At 35.8% G+C, this 21,300-nt stretch overlaps 1 protein-coding gene across 2 annotated transcripts in view; it reads right to left on the bottom strand.

Annotated features, from left to right (window-relative positions):
• The window catches only part of LOC149299019 (cGMP-dependent protein kinase 1-like), a 409,471-nt gene that overhangs the window by 38,407 nt on the left and 349,764 nt on the right, over positions 1–21,300 (bottom strand). For both annotated transcript variants that reach the window (XM_089486888.1, XM_089486887.1), the window contains exons 6-7: positions 15,416–15,493; positions 14,614–14,708 (exon numbers count right to left, since the gene is read on the bottom strand). In XM_089486888.1, coding sequence (XP_089343014.1) covers positions 14,614–14,708; positions 15,416–15,493 — 173 coding nt within the window. The remainder of the gene's footprint in view (positions 1–14,613; positions 14,709–15,415; positions 15,494–21,300) is intronic.

Genomic DNA, 21,300 nt, shown 5'->3' on the forward strand with positions numbered 1-21,300 from the left:
GCTTTATACAATAACACTTTCAGAGGAACAGATTGGATGCTCAGCTTTGCAGGCTGAAAAGATAAGCCTTTCTTTCTATTTTTCAAAACCAATACACATAAAAACACATGCATGTGCCTAGTAACTTCTGGAGTTTACATACAGGTGTATGTGAAATACATGTCCATGCAGCTCTGGATATGCTCTAGGAGTTCTAGTTACCTACGCTGGTTACTGGTATTCCAAGGTGATCCTGCCTCTAGTTCTCTGCTAGTCCCACCAACTCATAACACTGCTCTGTCCTTATTTTACTCTAAATACTATCCTACCACAATTGGTCGCTTCAATCTGTTTCTTGCCCCAGGGGCATTCCCAGAAACTGTCTGTGTGTCGTCTGGTGAATCTGGGAGATGCGTTGCTTCTCCTGGTGTCCAGGTCACCACCAGAAAACTTTGGGTCATGGGAGCAGGTAGGTAGGTGAAATATCAATGGAGTTCTGCGCTGGTTATGCACAGACCTCCATTGTTGTGCCAATGTGTTCTTCTTGTGATGCTAGTGTCATGAGGTAAAGCGGTAAGTGACCAGATTTCCTTCCCACCCACTAACGGGACCAGCCCCATAACTCCCCAACTCCTGCTACACCTTATATAGGTGTACTTAGACACCTAAAATGTTGGGGCTACGAGAATAATTTCCAACCAGAAAGCTTTGTCTCTGGGCAAACAACCCTCCACCAACTAAGTGCCTGGGTGCCAGAGGAAGGGGCTTAAAGGGCCAGATGTGAAGCCCTGTACCGCCCCCCCAGCTCTACACACATCATCCTTTGTCATACAAACGTTCTTGAGGAATACATTTATTCCACAAGTTGACATTTGCCTAGCCCCACTACAAGATGGAAATTTGTAAGTACAAGCAAGATACTACAACAGAAGTTTGACAGCTTTGCATTATCACAGCATGGATGTCTCATGCTTTGTGTAGCACAATGGAATTTGCCCTGGCTGATATTTGAATAGAAATTTAATGATTCGTCAAGGTCAAGGCGGACATAAATGCAGAGTGCTAATACATTAGCTATAGTTATTTTAAAGTACATAAATATTTAGCTAATTTAGAAAGATTGCTGTCTTTCCGTAGACTTCAAATCATCCTCTATTTAAAATAAAGTGGCTGTTTTCCACATAATAAATAACTGAGCAAAATCAGTTCTATAATACTAGACGTTTTACAGATTTAGATACAGATAGCTGCAAAGTGTCAGATTTTAAAATGGTATGCATACTAATCTTTTAGACACATATGTCAAAACTTGTGTAAGCCCACTGGAGGTCCCCGGGGCCCAAACCTCACAAAGCAACATGTCCCACAGTGCCATCTTAGCCCCCAAACAGCTTGTATGTGCCAACCCTAAATGGCTTGTAAGTGAACCCCAAAAAGTATGCCTGTGCTGTCTATGCCCCCCAAATGCTTGTCGGCGCCACCAAAAAGCTTGCCTATGCCACCTTTGTTCACAAACAGCTTGCCAGTACCCACAAATAGCTTGCCTGTACATCTTTGCAGATTCTTGCACCGGGGCCCTGAGGCTTCTAGTAACGCCCCTGTCTCTTATGATGGTTAAAAACATAATGTATATGCAAGCTGCTAAACCACCACTTGTAGTTGAGAATAGAATAACTTGGCACTAAAATGTTATAACAGCAAGATTAAACTTTTCTGCAACTCTTTTCTAATTATATTAAATTATATAAAGACTGTCACTTTAAGAATAGCTTATCATAAGAGTACAGAATGCAAGACATTACTGAAGTTGGAAACTCAAGGACCAATTCATATCATATAAGGAAAAATAAATATTTGCCACAATTTTATCTCATAGATAAAAATAATAGGCAGTCTACAATTATACAACTGTACAATGAACACGATCAAATGGTACAATGATGGCAGATTCCAACAGCTTATTTGACATAAACACCTAGAACTTTTTTTTTTTTTACTTTAATGAGCAGTCGGTTTGGTGACCCGCTGATTATCTTAGAAAATAACTATTACTTTATACAAAAGGTACTATTGATTTTGTGAATGTAAGTTACGCTTTGGATTAAAAGAATTATTGCTTGCTTCCAAAACAATAAAAAAAATAATAATAATAATAATACCAAACACTTGAAATACTTGTCCCATAGCAAAGGGCAAAGGATAAAGCAGGACAGTAAACTGAATTTAAAAGAAGAAAAGAAAAGGAGAACATAGTCTGAAATTAAAGACATAAGGCTCTCCAAGATATATAAGATAAGGCCCGGGACTAATAAAAGTATTCAGAAATTGGGCAGACTAGATGGGCAGAATGGTTCTTATCTGCTGACATATTCTACAGCTAGAAGAAAATTAAACAAATCCCAAATAAAGATATAGAGAGCGAAGCTGTGCACATACAAACAGCAAACCTAGCGATATGGAGAGCTGGATTCCAAGAATACAATCGTCATAACCTGGAAGGAATATGCAGATTAGTGTCTATATAAAACTAATTAAATAACACCCGATAGTACTATGTTCACAAATAAACAAGTGAATACAGAAAAGTATGACAAGGGATCATGGTTGAGTAAAAATATTGATATAAATTGTAAGGAATCTAAAAAAATCTCAAATTTACGAAAGCTGCTTGTAGACTTCTTTGTCTCCTTCTTAATATTTATTAAATGTTTCTATGACATAATGAAAACACTGCATTCTATCCTGACAAATGTCAAGTCCTCTAAGCAAAGTACATTGGCCAGATTTAACGTGTCACTGCACCCCTTTCTTGTGTTTAACATTGTGATTTGATATGTAAGTATGAAGTACATGTGTATCTTTGTAAGTTGCGAAATACGTTAGGACTTTTTAGAGTGGCTTTTCATTAGTATGTAACATATAGAACTGCATGTAACCTGATTAAAGCAGCAAAGCAACAAACTTACATACAATACCTTCCTTATTAAGAGGCAAGGCATTGTTAAAAGAAGGGGATTGATTTTGCTAGCATAAGGGTCAGGTGTTACTTTGAACCCATTATGTCCCTCTATGATCTCTATCTATTCTGTAGCACTGTATATATTATTAACAGAACTAGACACCAGTTCCATCACATGTCCTGATGAAGACCCACATCGAAGGCTCAGTGGTGAAGACATAATTCTTCAAGTAGCAACCTTTGTATATAATACAAATTTATTTATATTAACGACTGAAGCTTATTATTTTTTTATAATTTGCTTCTTAATCATTTTCTTTGAGCCTACGATCATACCTTGTGTCTACTCTTTACCTTTATCGTCATGAAATATTCATCTAGATTATGTTACACTGGTCTTCTTCCCTGGTGGAAGTTAGAAATAAACTTGGCAGAACAAATACAATTCTCCTGACAGCCTGTTCCAGACCGAGAAGATGTTTGTAATTTTTCTTGTTATTGACAACACTGAGGCTCTAACAGATCAGCATCGGTGCAAGTCTACAGGAGTACCAAGTACAAAGTATTTCTACTACAAAGCTACACATCCGCAATCTTTCTTTACTGATCAAAGGGTACAGATGATGATACAACATTTACCTATTTAATTACACGAAAGGAAGAAAATCTAGCAGTGAGCCAAAAGCTTTCTCTAGAATGCCCACTTTAATTCCAGAACACAATTGAAGAAATTTTTGTCTCTTATTATGTGCTGTGCTTATATTTTACAAGATAATACAATCTACCTTTTGCTTATGCCATAGGATCGACCATCTTAATGTGGTCAGTATATATTTATTTACACACTCACACTGACACTAACACTGTGTATATCAGAATATAGTGTTAGGGGATTTGTTTATTACTGTTTGGTGTTAGCATGTGTGTGAGCATCTGATGATAGCTTGTGTGTGTTACTGTATAGTGTGTTTAAGTGTAGATTAGTATATGGTGTTAGCAACAGTGTGTATGTCTGTAAGCCTAGGGTTAGTGACATCTGGGAGATGGAGGAGCAGGAGAAAGAATGTGTCTAAATGTTAGTGTACTGTGTTAGAGTGAGTGTTAGAATGAGTTTGTGTGTTAGTATGTATGTGTGTTATAGGAGGCCTCAAAGAATAGAGGCACATAGGCACCACTAACCATATACTTGACATTGCTCTCATAAAGTATGGTTACAGGATTGTAAGGCGTGGCGGATCATCAGTGGAGCAACAGGCAAAACAAGATGATGGGCATGGGGCACACAAATGGGAATGGCTTGGGGACCATGTTTTAAGCCTGTAGTTGCCCCATGGTGGCCCTGGGTTCAAGCAGCCATTCTGAGGATTGTTAAGGAGCAGGGAGAAAAGCATGCAGGGATTTACTTGATATAACTTAATTTACTTTAGCCAAAAGTTCTGATGGTGACAGTTCCACTTTAAGTAATCTAAAAGTATTATAGGTAATTGTTCTACTACTCTTTTGCATGCGCCATTCACATTTACATCATCCTAGAAAGCAGGGAAAGGTAATGTAAGTGGAAACAATGTACTTTACATTTTTACATTCAATCATGTGCATGGTGCTTTAATCCCAAACTCTGAAACTAAATGATCTGGAGAATGCATTAAATGTCTAACCAACTTTATTAATCTAATAACCTATGTAATATATTGAATAGAACAATATTACCAGTAAGTTATATAAACTTTTCTGCTTTAAAATTGGGTGGTCTATAAAAATATTCTCCAAGGAAGGCCTTAAAATCTTAATAGTGTCATAACCTTTACCCCACTACATTCAGTAGAAAAATTAAGAACAAAATTTAAAAAAATACTTTTTTGGCAAAGAATAAGGTCCATTTTTTACGAAAAAGATATTTGACCTTGAGTTTAATTAAAAGACTAAAAAATTATGAATGTCCAAGAAGTCATAACTGAGAAGAAGCTGATATTTTATGGTTCAAACATTTTAAATCAATAATTGTTTCTTTGTCTCAGTGAGAGCAAGAAAGAAGATGTACTCTGTAAAGTCAAGGGCAAAGTTGTTTGGTGGCACCAATTTGTTCAATGCGGTCTGCTCGCTTACCGTTAAAAATGGTAATGACCATTCGACTAATGGTATATTTGTAGCAAGAGATTGGCCTGCAATTATGGAGTGTTTCATAACATCCTTGTGGATGTACACACTCTGTGATTGCAGGTAATTTGTTTGATTAGTGTTCTACAATGTTGTTTTCAATTTCTAACAAAATTATAACATTTGTTAAGGGCAGATGTACTGTACATGCTGTGATAATTTCCCCAGATTTTAAGGTTGATAATATGTAAGAGTCCAAGTGACTTCTGGGTCAAAGATTCTTCCATGCGAATAGTTTTTTTTTAAGGATTGTTAATATTGAATGTTTTTTTATTCTAAATCTGAACAAAACAAATTAAATGAGAAATTGGGTCAATTGAATATAACAACCTATATTTGATACCTTATCCTTATCATATCCTTTCCTGTGAACTTCCCAGGGCAGGCTACCTTGACCTAGGAGGGAAAGGAGCGAGAGAGCAAAGAGGAAACAGACTTGGAGACCCAGGGTAGCAGTGCTTCACCCGGAGACCCTGGGTCAAACCCAGAGACTTTTATATCAATTGCTGCTTATGTTATTAGTATCACTCAATGAGTTCCAAGCTTAAACTTCCAGTATTCAATAGGACACTATTACAGTGCTATGAAAAAAGTATTTGCCCCTTTCACACTTTACTGTTCCAGATCATCAAACTGATGTAACCACAAAATGCAGTTTTTAAATGATGATTTCATGTACAGAGAAAAAATGTCCATCAAACTTTGCCTAGCCGTATGTGGAAAAGGAACGTCCCCCTTAGTTACTAAATCAACCAATTAACCAAATTGAATTGCTTATTGGGTTCAGTTTCACTAGACACATCCAGGTATGATTATTGCCGGTCATAGTGAACCTACACATAATTTAAATAGAACCTTTCTTGCAAAGTAAAGTAGGCTTAAAGGTCTTAAAAAGCAGCACATGGTGCCACGATTTAAAGAAATTCAAGAACAGATGAAAAACAAAGTCATTTCTACGGCTCTGGGGCTCCAGTGAACCACAGTGAGAACCAGTAGCTAGAAATGGAGAAAACTTGGAAGAGTGGTGAACTTTCCCAGGAGTGGGAGGTTTACTAAAAAAAGAGAGCACCAGCAACCCATCCAGGAGGTCAGAAAAGAACCCAGACTAACATGTAAAGAACTACAGACTTTACTTGCCTCAGTTAAGGTCAGTGTTCACAATTCCACAATAAGAAAGAGACTGTGCAAAAACAGTCTTTCATGCTTATCATGCTTTCTTGGTCATACCCCAAAGAAATCCTTTTAACCATACCAGGTTTCCCATCCACATGTTTAATTCTAAAATCCCTCTCTCTGTCCCATTTTAATTTGTTTATAAAGTCCTATTTGAGCAATATAATAGCTTGCTTTTGCTTGTGTTAAATATGACTTCCTCTTTTTCATATCAGTGGGAATACTATTTATACTGCATTCTAAGTATGTTGTATTAGTTCACAGCTTTAGTCCAACCACTAATTGCTCTGTGTCACAAGGAATTTACACCCTAAATGGGAGTATTTGCAGACAGCAGTTCATACCGGGCGACCATATATATTATGATAATTTATACAGTGAGGAAATAGTTTGCAGAATTCATGGTTCCTAGAAAAAAGGGTCAGAATAGTAATAGGCAATATTAGCATAATTATAACCAAAACTACTGTATTTCTACCTTGATTTTCATTACATTTTAAAGAAATTGATTCAGTAAAATATACTTTTTCTGTGATGGACTTTGCTGAATGACAGTCCCATAGTTCGAGTATAGCTATAAGCAACGCCAGTATAGCTATAAGCTACGCCAACAAAACTCTTTGATGAAAAAAGTTATTTCTAGTATATTGATTTAATTGATTGTTTTGAACATCGTATTATATCAATTTGCATAATGAGTACAAAAATAAAAATAGCTACATTAGCAGGTAAGTAGATGTATTAATACTTATCAAAGTATATAAATATATATATATAGTACTATATAGATATATATATCTATATAGATATATATGTATCTATATAGTACTATATATATATATTAAGATTTTAGATTAAGCGATCTGCTCAAGCGATCTGCTCAAACCAGCAATCATGCTTCCCGCACCTAAGCAGGTTTGAAATATTTATAGAATGAGAATGCTTTTAATGTTGTTTTTTGGAATGTATTACTGTCTTCTTATATAAGATCTGATTTATTCAGACTCTTCGCGGAATAGGTATATGAAATTCTCTTACTGCAGTTTGTCAGGAATCATATGTGAAAAGCAAAGAAAACGCTTTAAACTACTTCATGGGTTTTTATATGCATACTTACTCTAAGGTGAAGCTGCAGCTCCTCTATAGTCTGACATTTCGCTCCAGTGTTTGGTTGCTTGGATCTCTTTCTGTCTACCCCACCACCACCACCACGATGCTTGCAAAGTGCATCTGATGGCCAAAGTGTCCCTCTACATCTCTGTTACTCCTGCATTAACCCATTCCACGTTTTCTAGAAGTTTTATGTAACTGGCACTAATTTTGAATCTGATTAATGCTTAATCTGTTATTTGTTTCTGGATTATCTGTTACTCATGTTGTCCTAATCTTATAATGGACTGTAACAAGACAGGATACAAATGTGATAAGGTTTTAACAGTGCATCTGTTTAAGATAATGACATAGCACTTATACTTGGAGATCTCCACGGGGAAGATCGCTAATAATAATTTGGAGCGACAGTGGCTATAATTATATGCAATTAAAACAAAAAATCTAAATTTCATAAGGAACAAAGAGTTTTGGATTACACAATTCTTTTGCTGCTAAATAATTTGGTAATTTACCTACCTCATCATAATTTCATTGTCCTGTAGTGACAAACAGACACCAAATGCTATTAAAGAGTAATTTAGGTTTAATTTATGCCGGAACAGTGAAAGTTTGGCTACTGGTAACTAATAAAAAGTTGAGGCCAAGGTGGTAACAAGACTGGAACATCTGGTTTATCTGTTTTTTTGGCATTTTTTGCTATTATATAAAATTGGAAGTTTTGTTCTGTAACAGGCTATAAACAAAATGTACTCAGGCTAACTAACAGATGCAATTATAAGTCAGCAGCTAAATTCTCACGTTATTATTTATATGAGAGTCTGTGATTTCTGAGATGGCACAATGAACGCAATATCAATTACACAAGGTCGGAAACTTGGGACATTGTCCATGAAGGTGTGGGCCAAGTGCCCTCATTATTGTTCTAAAGTTTTGCACATTTTAAAGCATATGGACTAAATATTCAGTTTTTGTGTTGTAGAAATATAATAATATAACTATACTCTAAATATTCTTGTTTCTCACAGAAGAGCCCTGACAAAATGCAGCAGGAGAAATGCCACCTCACTAGTGATGAGAGATTGGAACCATTGGTTTTAACTTTACTTGCAGGCCCAGACCGGCCATCTGGCCAGCCAGGAATATGCCTAGTGGGCCACTGGATGACAGCATCACATGCGTACCCAATCTGCTACTATTGCGGCAGATCAGGTACTATAGAGTGTGGCTGACGACTGTTTACGCTGGTGGCCACGCTTACATCACTTGGTGGCTGCTGGCCTTAAAGTGCCGGGGCCGCTTCGTTATCCTCAGTCACTCCACTGATGGCTGTATACTTATACTATATTTTATACAGTATACTATAAAAAGGAAGGAAGACATCGAGGATATGTAAGTGAAAAAAATCAGCTTTTACTGTTTGATTTCATGTGGTTTCACAGGTGTGTGTAAAACTGGACAAACTGCTGAAATGTAAACATTTTCACATTAATTTGTCATAATGACATCATACAATTTTTTTTACACTGTATAAGAATTATCAGACAGGACAATAATGATGTGCCAAAAACAGACAGGGAGGAAATTACCTAATATTTCAATACTTCTTATTTGCACCACTTGACACTATATTTATCTGAATATTTGAAGCAAGAAAAGAATAAGTGTGGAGTGGTCATTTCACCGATAAGTACGCTATTAAATATGGAATCAAAATAGATTTTTTAAAGGATAGATGTTGCCCAGAATAGATTTTTCCTGCCTGTGGCACAAATGCAAAGCTCATCTCACAATAAGCGATTCTGCATGAGTAGGCTCCTGGGCTGTCACATTTTGAAGTGTATTTTGACTTGATTGTACTTACCTAGCTAGAGAATGTGAACGTTGATAAAGCATACATAAAACAATCTTCATTTGAAAATAAGGCAATGTTTTGTAACTATAAAACGTCATTTTGTAAACTAAATGATTTGATGTTGAAGGATAATAGTTAAATAGAAAATCTTCGGAATATTACATGAAAGGTAAGCATTCTGCATTGTACAATCAGACAAAAAGCTGATTCCGTGACATAGTGATAACATCTCCCAAAGAAAAAAACCCAAGTGAAAATAATAAAGCATACACAGGTAATAAAAACAAATTAAACATTCTCTGTCTATTAAAATAACTCCAGGACCTTTAAAGATATTGCATAAAAATGTAGTTTTTGTTTGGTAATATAAATTTTTTTTTTTAAATGCTAATGTTTTAAAATGGTCGCTTTCTTGTGATGTATCAAATGATTTCCTGTAGGCCTCCCAATTTTATGAAATAGTTATTTAAGTTACAATTACATTAGAAATGGCATTTCAAGTGCATTTTTTGTACTCATATTCAATGAGTTTAACAAATAGGGAAAAAAGAGGTAAGCAGACACAGTATTTTAATGTAGACTCAAGGTTTCTGCAATATTTACATTTTTCTGAGAAATTATTTTTACCTTTTGTTACAATAAGGTGGTAAAGCCTCACCCATGTCATTTCACCGGCCTAAACTTGGACCAGCGATGAGTGGAGTTTAACATAATTAACTGTCACATTTTCTTTTGGATCCATCAACAAATGTATTATGTTTTAAAGTACATAACCTCACTTCACATTAAATGAATGTAATGTAAACACTCAGTGACATATTCTGGCTTAGGAAGCAGGTCCAGGGGAAGCAGGTTGCCCACTGGGACGATCAAGCCCCTCCATCCACCATCACTCAATGGACAAATTTAAAGGGAGATCTCTCATCTCCTTAGTCGGCCCATTTACAGTGCAGAGGACCGTACAGAGCAGGCATAGCCTCCAAAGGATGCAGTAAAAGGTACTGTGCACCTTTAAAACATGGATCATTGGGATATGACATCATATTCCACTCTAGGAAAGCAACCACGGAGAGGGCAATTGGTGGCACTGCCTTCGGTCAGGCCTAGGACAGCACAGTAGTTAAATACACCACTGTAAATACTATTTAGATTAATTAAATTATTAAAAATAAGACAGATCACCTTGCTATCCATGAGTACCCATATTCAACTCTGCCCTTCCAGCTCAGTGGACAGACACATTGTCTCTGGATAAAAAAGCTATTGTATTTTTTTGTGTTGTACTACTTTTGATCATTCTGTTCTATTTTAGCAATTACGTTTGTAAGCAAAGGACAGGGCAATCTGAGTAGAGTTTTTGTTTGATGTGTTGATGTGATCGAGTTCACAGAGGAATGCATACAGCTATATTAGTCTCAGGAGAACCAGGTAACTACGATTTGTTAGCCTATTAAACAGCCTTTTCCCTTACATCCTACTATGTTTCACAAATTAGAAGGTCAGAGGCTTAGGAGAGAGGAGATGAGTGGAATAGCGTCCCAGCAGAAATTGTGAGGGGATTAAAATATGGAATATGGTTATCCTCAATATAAGACAAGACTAAAGACTGACTAAGGACCGAGTCTTTACAGCAGGAGAAATGGGCAGACTAGATGGTGGAATGGTTTTTATCCGTCATCAAATTCTTTCTTTGTGAGAATCCTAAAAACATACAAGTTAATGTCGTGCTGGTCTATTGACATTGGGTTGTCTTTTTATCCTAAATAACACATGCTACAGTTTCAGCTATTTAACCTCTTCAGTACATGTCTATCATAACACTCCTATTTTCTGGGGTGGTCTACCACCCTCCTTGCTGTCGGTTTCTCGACCACACACTAATGTATTTCATCTTATATACACATTATTATATCTAGCTTTTTATTACCCTGAACATGTGGCAGATCTAAAGAAACATCCTAATGTTATGAGAGATTATACAGTCCCACTACAATATACCCCTATAAATCCAAAATATGGCCCATATTAATTGGGAGTTTCCATTTCCCTTTATGTTGTGGCAGCTGCCGGATCAAGAATGTCAATATAGTATAAAAAGGGGTTAAAGGTAGTTCTACACACAGGGTGTTGGAATCATGCCAGTGATGTGCGTAATTACCTGAAGTCTGGTGATAGATGACTCTATATAAAACACTTTGACATTTTAGCATTTTTGTTACCAGGGGCCTTCTGTACATAAATATCAGTAGCGGCAGTGCTTATTATTTCAACAGGGGAAAAAATGTCTGTTTTGTAAAATCTGTAATCTGTTAGACACTAAAGCACTATTATGAGATAAGGTAAATATGAAAGGTAAATGTAAAATTCTGAACTAGACAAGACACAGTGGGAACTGGGAAATATTTCCCCCCAAAAAATCAAAACATAATTGGGTTCTACAAACAGAAAATAACACACGAGCCATATACATGGTCAAGTATTCATGGATTCTTTTTTTTATTCTTAAATCAACAATTTTATCTGAATGCCCGATTTAGATATTTGATTATTCATTCTATGTGCTAATTGCTCCACACAGGAAAGGAAGTCATTATTCCCTACAATCATGTTAATGTCTCATCATTTGCATAATAATTTTCAAGGCAAGTAAACCAACCCAAATTACCAACAAATGTCTTTTGTATTGCTTTTTTTTTCTCAATTCTTGGCACATTTTCTTTCTTTTCTTTGTTTTTTTGTGCCAAATCATTTACAAAGGTTTCTTAAATCATGTTAGACATGCTCCTGATAAATGATCCTTTAACAGCCCACTGCCTTGCTAAGGTAGACATGCTCAACTATTGAAACAATGCTTCTTTATTCCAATTCTAATGCATAACTTATACAGTTTAAGTAAGTGGTTTTTTTACATATTTGATGGGCAAACAGAACACATACGGTTTTGCAAATAATATAGAGCATAGTTTCGGTACCCCCCCCCCCAAATTACTACATTATTTATTTAATTTCCCCATTTTATCCCCATTATTTAATCATGTAACTTGTAATATATTATATGTTCATGGAGTTTTTATACATTTTTTCTCATTATTTATTTAATTTTCCCATCCCCCCATTATTTAATTCATTTACTCAAATGTCCTTGTCAAAGAATGTTGCTCTCCCCTTAACAAAAACACTCCCCCAGAAGAGACAGAGCTCTCAGAAGCCTCTCTCTACTCCTTAAATGAAGAAAGGGTTATTATTATTATTATTATTATTATATTTTGCACACTATATAAATATATAAATGGAATATAATATAAATAAATATTATAATGTTATTATATTTAATTGTATAAAAAAATAACGAATATATTTCAATGTTACAATGCATTTACCATGACATATTATTCATTTATCTAATTCTATTTTGGGTGCTTGCACAATATGGTGAGCCATGCATTCTTTTTTCAGGTGACTTGGTGAAGGGCAATATAAACAGAATTCTCTTTCGTCAATAAAACACTTTACTTTAGGAAAATAAGGGGCACTTTGAAGTGAATGATTTAATTTAGAAAATTCTTTTAAAATTTGCTACCCAGCATCTAAGTAGCCAGGTAGTTGTCCATACATGAGCCACCTAGATGATAAAAGCCCCTCTGGGGCTGAAACATAAACCTATAAAAAATATTTTTTTTATTGTCGGTAGGATAAAATGGAAGCATTTGTAATGGCATACTGCAGACTCATAATTCTTCTAACATTTATTAGGCAGACAGCCTTAAACACATTAACTCACAAAACATTATTCAATCATCCAAGCAATTGTTTCATGTTTCGTTTACTGTTCTATACTTTTGTTACTAGCAAAACCAAAAGCTTTAACGTGATGGCTACTAGATTATGTTCTCCCAAAAGATATATATTGATTTCTTTTTGTGGAAAACCATTGAAACAATGACAGAAATATAAAATACACAAAGCGCTCTAAGAATATAAATAAGAAAGGTGGCTGCACATAACAGAAACACAAAATTGAATATTGACACATTGTGTGAGTCTATGGAGGTCTGGTGGCTCACATATTCACAGACTCATATAATGTTAAATGGACAGTCTAGGGTCTCATACAGCCCCAATGAAGAATGCATATTAAGTACTGTGTGTTTATTTTTATATATATTCTTTAACCTGTATCGAAAAAAATACATAACTTTAAGCATTGGAGCTGCTGGCTGGCATGTGCCCTTTGGCAAACAGCAGATGTGTCCGGGCTGAGCACATCTTCTACAAGCTTAGGAGCTTTTGGGCAGGGAAAGAAGCTTTGTTATAGGGGGATTCTGCACAATTGCTCAATGCATTTGCAAGGGGAAAAAATTTAAGGGGGGGCACATCTAAAATATGCATTGATGAACAAGAGTGTTTTAAGAGTGCTCTTTTTCAAATGTAGCCAGGTCTGCCTTAAAAATAGGTTAGTAAACCATCATCCCCCATGCTTCACTAGAATAAATGTTCTTTCAAAACCACTATGCACATCATTAACTCAGTTATAGACTAGCCATATCAAGTACTTCTAACTGGTTTAAGGAAAAGTCTCCCACTGGCCCCCCAAGCCACTAGATTACAGATATGTTTCCTATGACATAATTTAAAAAAATTATTAGTAAGTCACCAGAGATGTATTTTTCAACTCCTTATTAAAATGAGTAATAGCTCTGTGTTCAGTTTAATTACATTTTCAATGCCCCAGTGAAACATTTTTTTTCAATTAAATATTATTTCTTTTTTATATTTGCTACAAGGTCTGCGACTTTTCTTAGGTTCATAGCCATGGAAAGCATGAAATCTGTTCATTTCTTCACCAGACAAAAAAAAACAAATAAAATTAAAAAAATGCTGGTGGCTGAAATGCTAATTAATTTCATAATTATAATGAATAGCTAGCGAGATATCTTATTAACAAATGTTTTTATTTTTACACTTTTTGCCCACCTTTTGAAAATCGTTAAAATTGCTGTGTCTGGATATGAGGCTGCGCAGCAGATAAATACGCTTCTATATATTTATATAAATTAGGTTGTTTTAACTGAATATTATTAATATATCATTACAAATTCCTTGTGTACTATAACCAACAAATACCTGCATTGTAGATAGATAAATAGATAATAATGTCGCTAGAGCAGGGCCCTATTCTCATTTTATGCCATTCATTTCAATTTTTTATATTGCCATTTTTAACATTATTGGAATCTGTTGACGCTTTATAAATAAAATGTTATGTAACGCATTTGTATTATATGTAAACTTGATTACGAAAAGAAAGTGTTAACTTACTTTTTCCTTCTATAATATGTGCCAATACATTTTTGAAAACTGTCATTTTTTCAGTACTTACCCCTGAAGAGCTTTTTCTCCAAACCAATCACCTTTTCCAAGTGTGCGCAAGAATATTGGATCTCCATTGGGAGGTTCTTCTCGGGTGACATTTACCTGTTCAAAAGCCAATTTACAAAAGGGAACAATTACTAACCCATACAGATGCAAAAGCAGAAAACAGGCATTACATACAGAGAATGAACTAAAACATGTGTCCAGAATTGTATAACTTCTTTATTTTTATTAAAAAAAAAAATAATAAAAAAAAGAATACAAAATGATCTATACCACCATATGGAATTACCATGTCATTTAAGCTATTGCCTATGGCTCTCTTAAAGTTTTGGGCTATATGCATCATTGATACAGTCTCTTCTACTGTAAATGATGGAGCTCTGACATTCTGCTTTAAATCCTAATCCGTCTCAGTTTTGGACTATTACAGATATCCCATAGAGCAAAGTAATTTGCTTCCTTGATCACTATAAGGTTATGAGATGAATGTCCACAGCTAAAATGTAACACTTAAAGAACCTCACAGGAGTTCTTCCAACCAATAAAATGTATACCATGTAGCAAAGAGTGTATAAGCTTGTTACTTTGTGCAACAGATGGATTTATTGACCTCTGATTCACCATCCTTAGCTTTCTGAACATAAATCCATTGGACTGGAAAAAAGTGCTAGAGGCATTAATTATATGTAATAAACTGAAACCTTAAAGTTCTCCGAGGGTATATGTGATTGGCATTTCCAGTCCCTTAACACATTATTATTGTTTCAAATAAAACTAGAACTTCAAGAGAATGAGCTGAAACTTACCTTCCCTTTGCTGATGATGAAGAAAGTGTCTCCTCGGGCACCTTGCCTGATAATATAATCCCCACATTCATAGTGTGTCTACAAAAAAGAGAGAGTAAAAACAAAATCATCTTATTATTAGCATTTGCCTTGTAGCCTGGCCATTGCCTACATAACTCCTTGGAGACACATTGTAATAGAAGTAGTGCACTTTAGCCAAACTTGGAAACTGTTCAAAATACATCCACAAATACAATCATCTCATGGTGAATAAGATATCAAGTGACAACGCTGAAACAAGAGATGTCTCATGCGATCTTGTATTTAGTGTTCATTCCTATCATTTTTCTGTGCCTGATAACTTTCCTAAGGAACCAAGTTCTCTCCTTGCTTTACCTGTTGAAGAAATGTAAGATGCTGCTCCATGTACGTAATTTAACACTTTTATAATTAAATATAGTATTAGAGTGTTAAGGTAAAATGGTAAAAAAAAAACAGGAAAAATATTTTTTTCATACATAATCTTTAAGGGAATGCCTATGACAATGTCACACAAAACCAGGCGAAGATAGGTTGTTTCCATAGAAACTAAAAACGTATCTGAAACGTTTCTGTGTTGTCTTTATGTGATTAAACCATAAAGGAAATAATACAATAATATATCTGCTAAGATTTATTTGCATAACATCACAAGGGGACAATAATTGGGAAGTCTTAGTAGAACAGAACTTTTACGTTGATCTCTACACATGTTGTTTGGTCATAAACTGTTACATAGTAACATAGTTCATAAGGTTGAAAAAAGACCAAAGTCCATCAAGTTCAACCTATATACATATTGTGTCCCTACTGTGTTGATCCAGAGGAAGGCAAAAAACCCTTATGAAGCAGATGCCAATTGCCCCATACCAGGGGGAAAATTCCTTCCCGACTCCAAATATGGCAATCAGAATAAATCCCTGGATCAACGTTCTGTCCCTATTAATCTAATATCCATAACTTGTAATATTATTGCTTTCAAGAAACACGTCCAGGCTCCTTTTGAACTCTTTTATTGAGTTTACCATCACCACTTCCTCTGGCAGAGAGTTCCATAATCTCACCGCTCTTACTGTAAAGAACCCCCGTCTGTGCTGGTGTAGAAACCTTCTTTCCTCCAGCCGTAGAGGATGTCCCCTTGTTATAGATACAGTCCTGGGTATAAATAGGTCCTGGGAGTGATCTCTGTACTGTCCCCTTATATATTTATACATAGTTATTAAGTCCCCCCTAAGCCGTCTTTTTTCCAAACTAAATAACCCCAATTCTGATAATCTTTCTGGGTACTGTAGTCCTCCCATTCCCCTTATTACTCTGGTTGCCCGTCTTTGAACCCTCTCCAGCTCCACTATATCTTTCTTGTACACTGGTGCCCAGTACTGTACACAGTATTCCATGTGTGGTCTGACTAGTGACTTGTACAGGGGTAGAATTATTTCCTTGTCGTGGGCATCTATGCCCCTTTTGATGCACCCCATGATTTTATTTGCCTTAGCAGCAGCTGCCTGACACTGGTCGCTACAGGTAAATTTACTGTTAACTAAAACTCCTAAGTCCTTTTCCATGTCAGTCGTCCCCAGTGTTTTCCCATTTAATACATATTCCCAGCCTGGATTTTTCTTCCCCATGTGCATAACCTTACATTTATCTGTGTTGAACCTCATCTGCCACATCCCAGCCCAAGCCTCCAACCTATGCAGATCCATTTGTAATCGTGCGCTGTCCTCTATTGTGTTAACCACGTTACAGAGCTTAGTATCGTCTGCAAAGATTGATACTTTACTATGCAATCCCTCTACAAGGTCATTAATAAATATATTAAAAAGAATAGGACCCAAAACTGACCCCTGTGGTACCCCACTAGCAACAGTCACCCACTCAGAGTATGTACCATTAATAACCACCCTCTGTTTCCTATCACTGAGCCAGTTACTTACCCACATACACACATTCTCCCCCAGCCCAAGCATTCTCATTTTATGTACGAGCCTTTTATGTGGCACCGTATCAAATGCTTTGGAAAAATCAAGATATACGACATCCAGCGATTCACCCCGATCCAGTCTTGAGCTCACCTCCTCATAAAAGCTGATCAGGTTAGTTTGACAGGACCGATCCCTTGTAAACCCATGCTGATATGGAGTCATACACTTATTTTCATTGAGATACTCCAAAATAGCATCTCTTAGGAAACCCTCAAACAGTTTACACACAACAGAAGTTAAACTAACAGGCCTATAATTCCCCGGGTCACTTTTTGTCCCCTTTTTGAATATTGGCACAACATTTGCTATGCGCCAGTCCTGGGGAACAGACCCTGTCACTATAGAGTCCTTGAATATTAGAAATAGGGGTCTGTCTATTACATTACTTAACTCCCTTAGAACGCGGGGGTGAATGCCATCTGGACCTGGTGATTTGTCTATTTTGATTTTTTTTAGGCGGCACTGCACTTCTTCCTGGGTTAGACAGGCGACATGTACTGGGGCATTTATCTCATCCTGCTGTATATTACCTGGCATTTCATTTTCCTCTGTGAATACAGCAGAGAAGAATATATTTAATAGATTAGCTTTTTCCTGATCCCCGTCTATAACTTCTCCCTCATTACTTTTTAAGGGGCCAACGCTTTCATTGTTAACCTTTTTACTATTTATATAGTTAAAGAACATTTTGGGGTTTGTTTTACTCTCTTTGGCAATGAGTCTTTCTGTCTCCAATTTTGCTGCTTTTATCTGATTTTTACATATTTTATTTTTTTCCCGATAGCTTTTTAGTGCTTCCTCACTGCCTTCCTGTTTTAGTAGCTTAAATGCCTTTTTTTTGCCATTTATTACCCCCTTTACATTTTTATTTATCCACATTGGTTTTCTCTTGTTCCTGACTCTTTTATTCCCATACGGTATGTACCTTTCACAGTGAGAATTTAAGATATTCTTAAAAATCTCCCATTGATTGACATGAGCTATATAAAATTCTAGAGCAATACATGTCTCATAGGAGGCCACGTTATCATTATTAAATTAATTGTGCTCCGTCCAGGAGTCCAGAGACCACATAGTCAGATTCTCCCAGCCCGTACATTAAATCACACGCACGTCAACACGCATTGATCACTTTCCCCGGTCTTTTTTACAATGTCATTTAGAGCTGTAATAAAATGTAATAATCTTTCTTCCTTTTTAGAAGATCCTGAACTGATTCAGCTTTTGCTTTTCACTTTTAGTAACAAGTCTGTGATAGCAATTCAATGTGTACATGCTGTTTTGTCATTAATCACCTGAAATTATGATTATTGATATTGACCCTGAGTTGTTATTGGTTGACACAATCGATCCGTATATTTCACTTTTGCTATGGATCATCTTTATCATTAGAAGTCATTTTTATTGGGACCTTTGATAGACAGTTGTCAAGCACATATTTTTTGTTTGCTAGCATTTCATTGTGTTGTTGGTATATGCTATTGCTTGATTGCTCATGCTCTTGGGTTTTGGTTCTACTACACAATGTTGATCTTAAATGACCATTTTTAGTAAATCATTTGATTTAATTATCACTATTACAGAACGGTAACTAGGGATCTTGGCGCCTGGGGCAGGATCAGAGGAACCTTGTGGCATTTGCCCTTTGGAAGTTATGGTCCTATACTATTCATCTAGACCACCCACTGGCTTGATATCCCTGTGATGGTGCCTCTTGCATATACCACTGGAAATCTTCTTTCCCAGACATGCTCTCTGAAGCAGAACTCGCCCTTAAAGTCCAATAGAAGTAAGACAAGTTTACAAAATACCAAATTCTTTATCACTATATTTATTTTGGTCTACAACAGAGTGCATTATAAAGTGCATGGTTCAAGTTGTAACATTTATCCCTCTTCTCAAGTAATCATGGACATCTGTTTTAAACTTTCTGTGATTAAAGTGTAAAACAGTAGTATGTATGCTCCTATATGCAGAAGTCTCTTTGTGAATGTTAACTTGCTAACTGTATACAATAACGTAGAGACTTTACATATAAGACAATAACAGAGGCAGCATATACCTTGACACATATACATTAACATGAAAAAAATTATTCCAGGGCTGTCTTTATGATTTTTTTATTACTGATATTGCTTAATTTTTTTAATATTGTGCTTTTTAAAACAGTTCTAGTCTTTATATAAATGTTTTAGCTCTATATTTGTCAGTTGTGTGTGTTCCAACTGTCTACTGGATAAACACTACTCCTTATCATACTGTCTGCTCAGTCTTAATCACACAGCCTGACATTCAGACTAATGAAAGTTTCTGCAGGAAATGATTTTTATTTTATTTTTTTAATAAAAAATAAGTACTACGGCATTGTATTTGATGCTCAAGGAAAAATATATTGTTTTGCCAATGGGACTTCCCCTTTAAACAGCGAGAAGGACAATGCTGTTATTAGAAGGAACAGCCATAAAATTGTGGCTGATAAACATTCTTAGCAACATATTTTATTGATAGAGTAGAAAGGCTCTTAGCATCCTCGTAAAAAAGCACTATTAATTCTCTGTATGTTACAATTCCCCAGACTAACACACAGTCCCCATTTTAATTTGCAGGTTTATTGCAACGTGATGCCATTATTACGCTGGTGTAGAAATTCTTTTTACAATAATACCTCCATATACTTTGCCGGTGTTCTCAGCCCATTAAGTTTTAAAAAGAATGTTAGATTCAAAAGATGTGTTTATCAGAGCAGCAAACAATATAGGGAGGCAAGTATGGATTTCATTTGATAAGTAAATGATGATTCTATTATATTTTCCAGAAATGCCACCACAATACTGATTATATATTTAGCGGAATAACTTACACCCAGCGCGCACACATTGTTTTTATTCCTTGTAAATGGAAACAAAAGTAAATAGAACTGTATTACCCACTCAAACCACTAAACCATTGCTGAAACTCATTCAGATGTATGAATTTCCACACGTAATTAAATGTTGGTGGCCAACTCAATACACAAAATGCAATGGGTTCAAACTCATTTTTAATCTTGGGTAAAAATGGCCATGTCTAAATGTTCATAGTGACACAAATAAGGCGCAGGTATTAAATCAAGTGAAAGGGCTATGGGTCAGGATGTTTGAAAGTATAGATGGTGATTTTACTAGAAAAGAACATGTTTTCATTGAGTGATGTCCATGGCGTGAATGGTTTGGTAATTGTTGGTCGTGATAAACAATAGTTTATGAAGGCTTACTTTTTTTGTATAGACATGCCTCAAAAGAGCACTACCACTCAACTTCAAGAGAGAATTTGGAAGTCAAATGATGTAAATTAAGCTCGTTCATAGATAGTCATCCACCTGAAAGTCACAGCAGGTAAAATTATCTCTGTACTTGAAAGCAAAATTATGAGTGCAATATGAAAAGCATGTTTACTCCCTAGTGAGAAGATACCAGATGAGGGAGGTAGAGGAATTGACTTCTGTAGTTACTCATGGCTCAATGTATGCATTTACCTCCCAGGCATTGTTAAAATAAGCACAGTATATAGGAAGTGGAATCACAAACAGGGTGGTTTGCAATAACCACACACACATTATAGAGCCGCTGGAGACCTGAACAAAGTCCTGCTTTGCAAGTCCTATTTTAATACGTGCAACAAATATATTAGAAGTACGGACACAATTATTTGATCTTATGCTACTACTGCATTAATGTGCGTGACTGTTTAACACACATGTGCAACGACACATCTACAGATGACATATATATATAATGGTTTATTAAAATAGGAAATCAAATTGTTTATGCCTTTTTAGTTTGACTTAGAGAAAATTTTGGAAATTCGTATCCACTTTGGCATTAATGGATTGTTTGCTTCAGT

Source organism: Sceloporus occidentalis, unplaced genomic scaffold (genome assembly GCF_023333645.1).
Source record: "Sceloporus occidentalis isolate IW3139 unplaced genomic scaffold, rSceOcc1.0.p SCAF_30, whole genome shotgun sequence".
NCBI classification, from domain to species: Eukaryota; Metazoa; Chordata; class Lepidosauria; order Squamata; family Phrynosomatidae; genus Sceloporus; species Sceloporus occidentalis.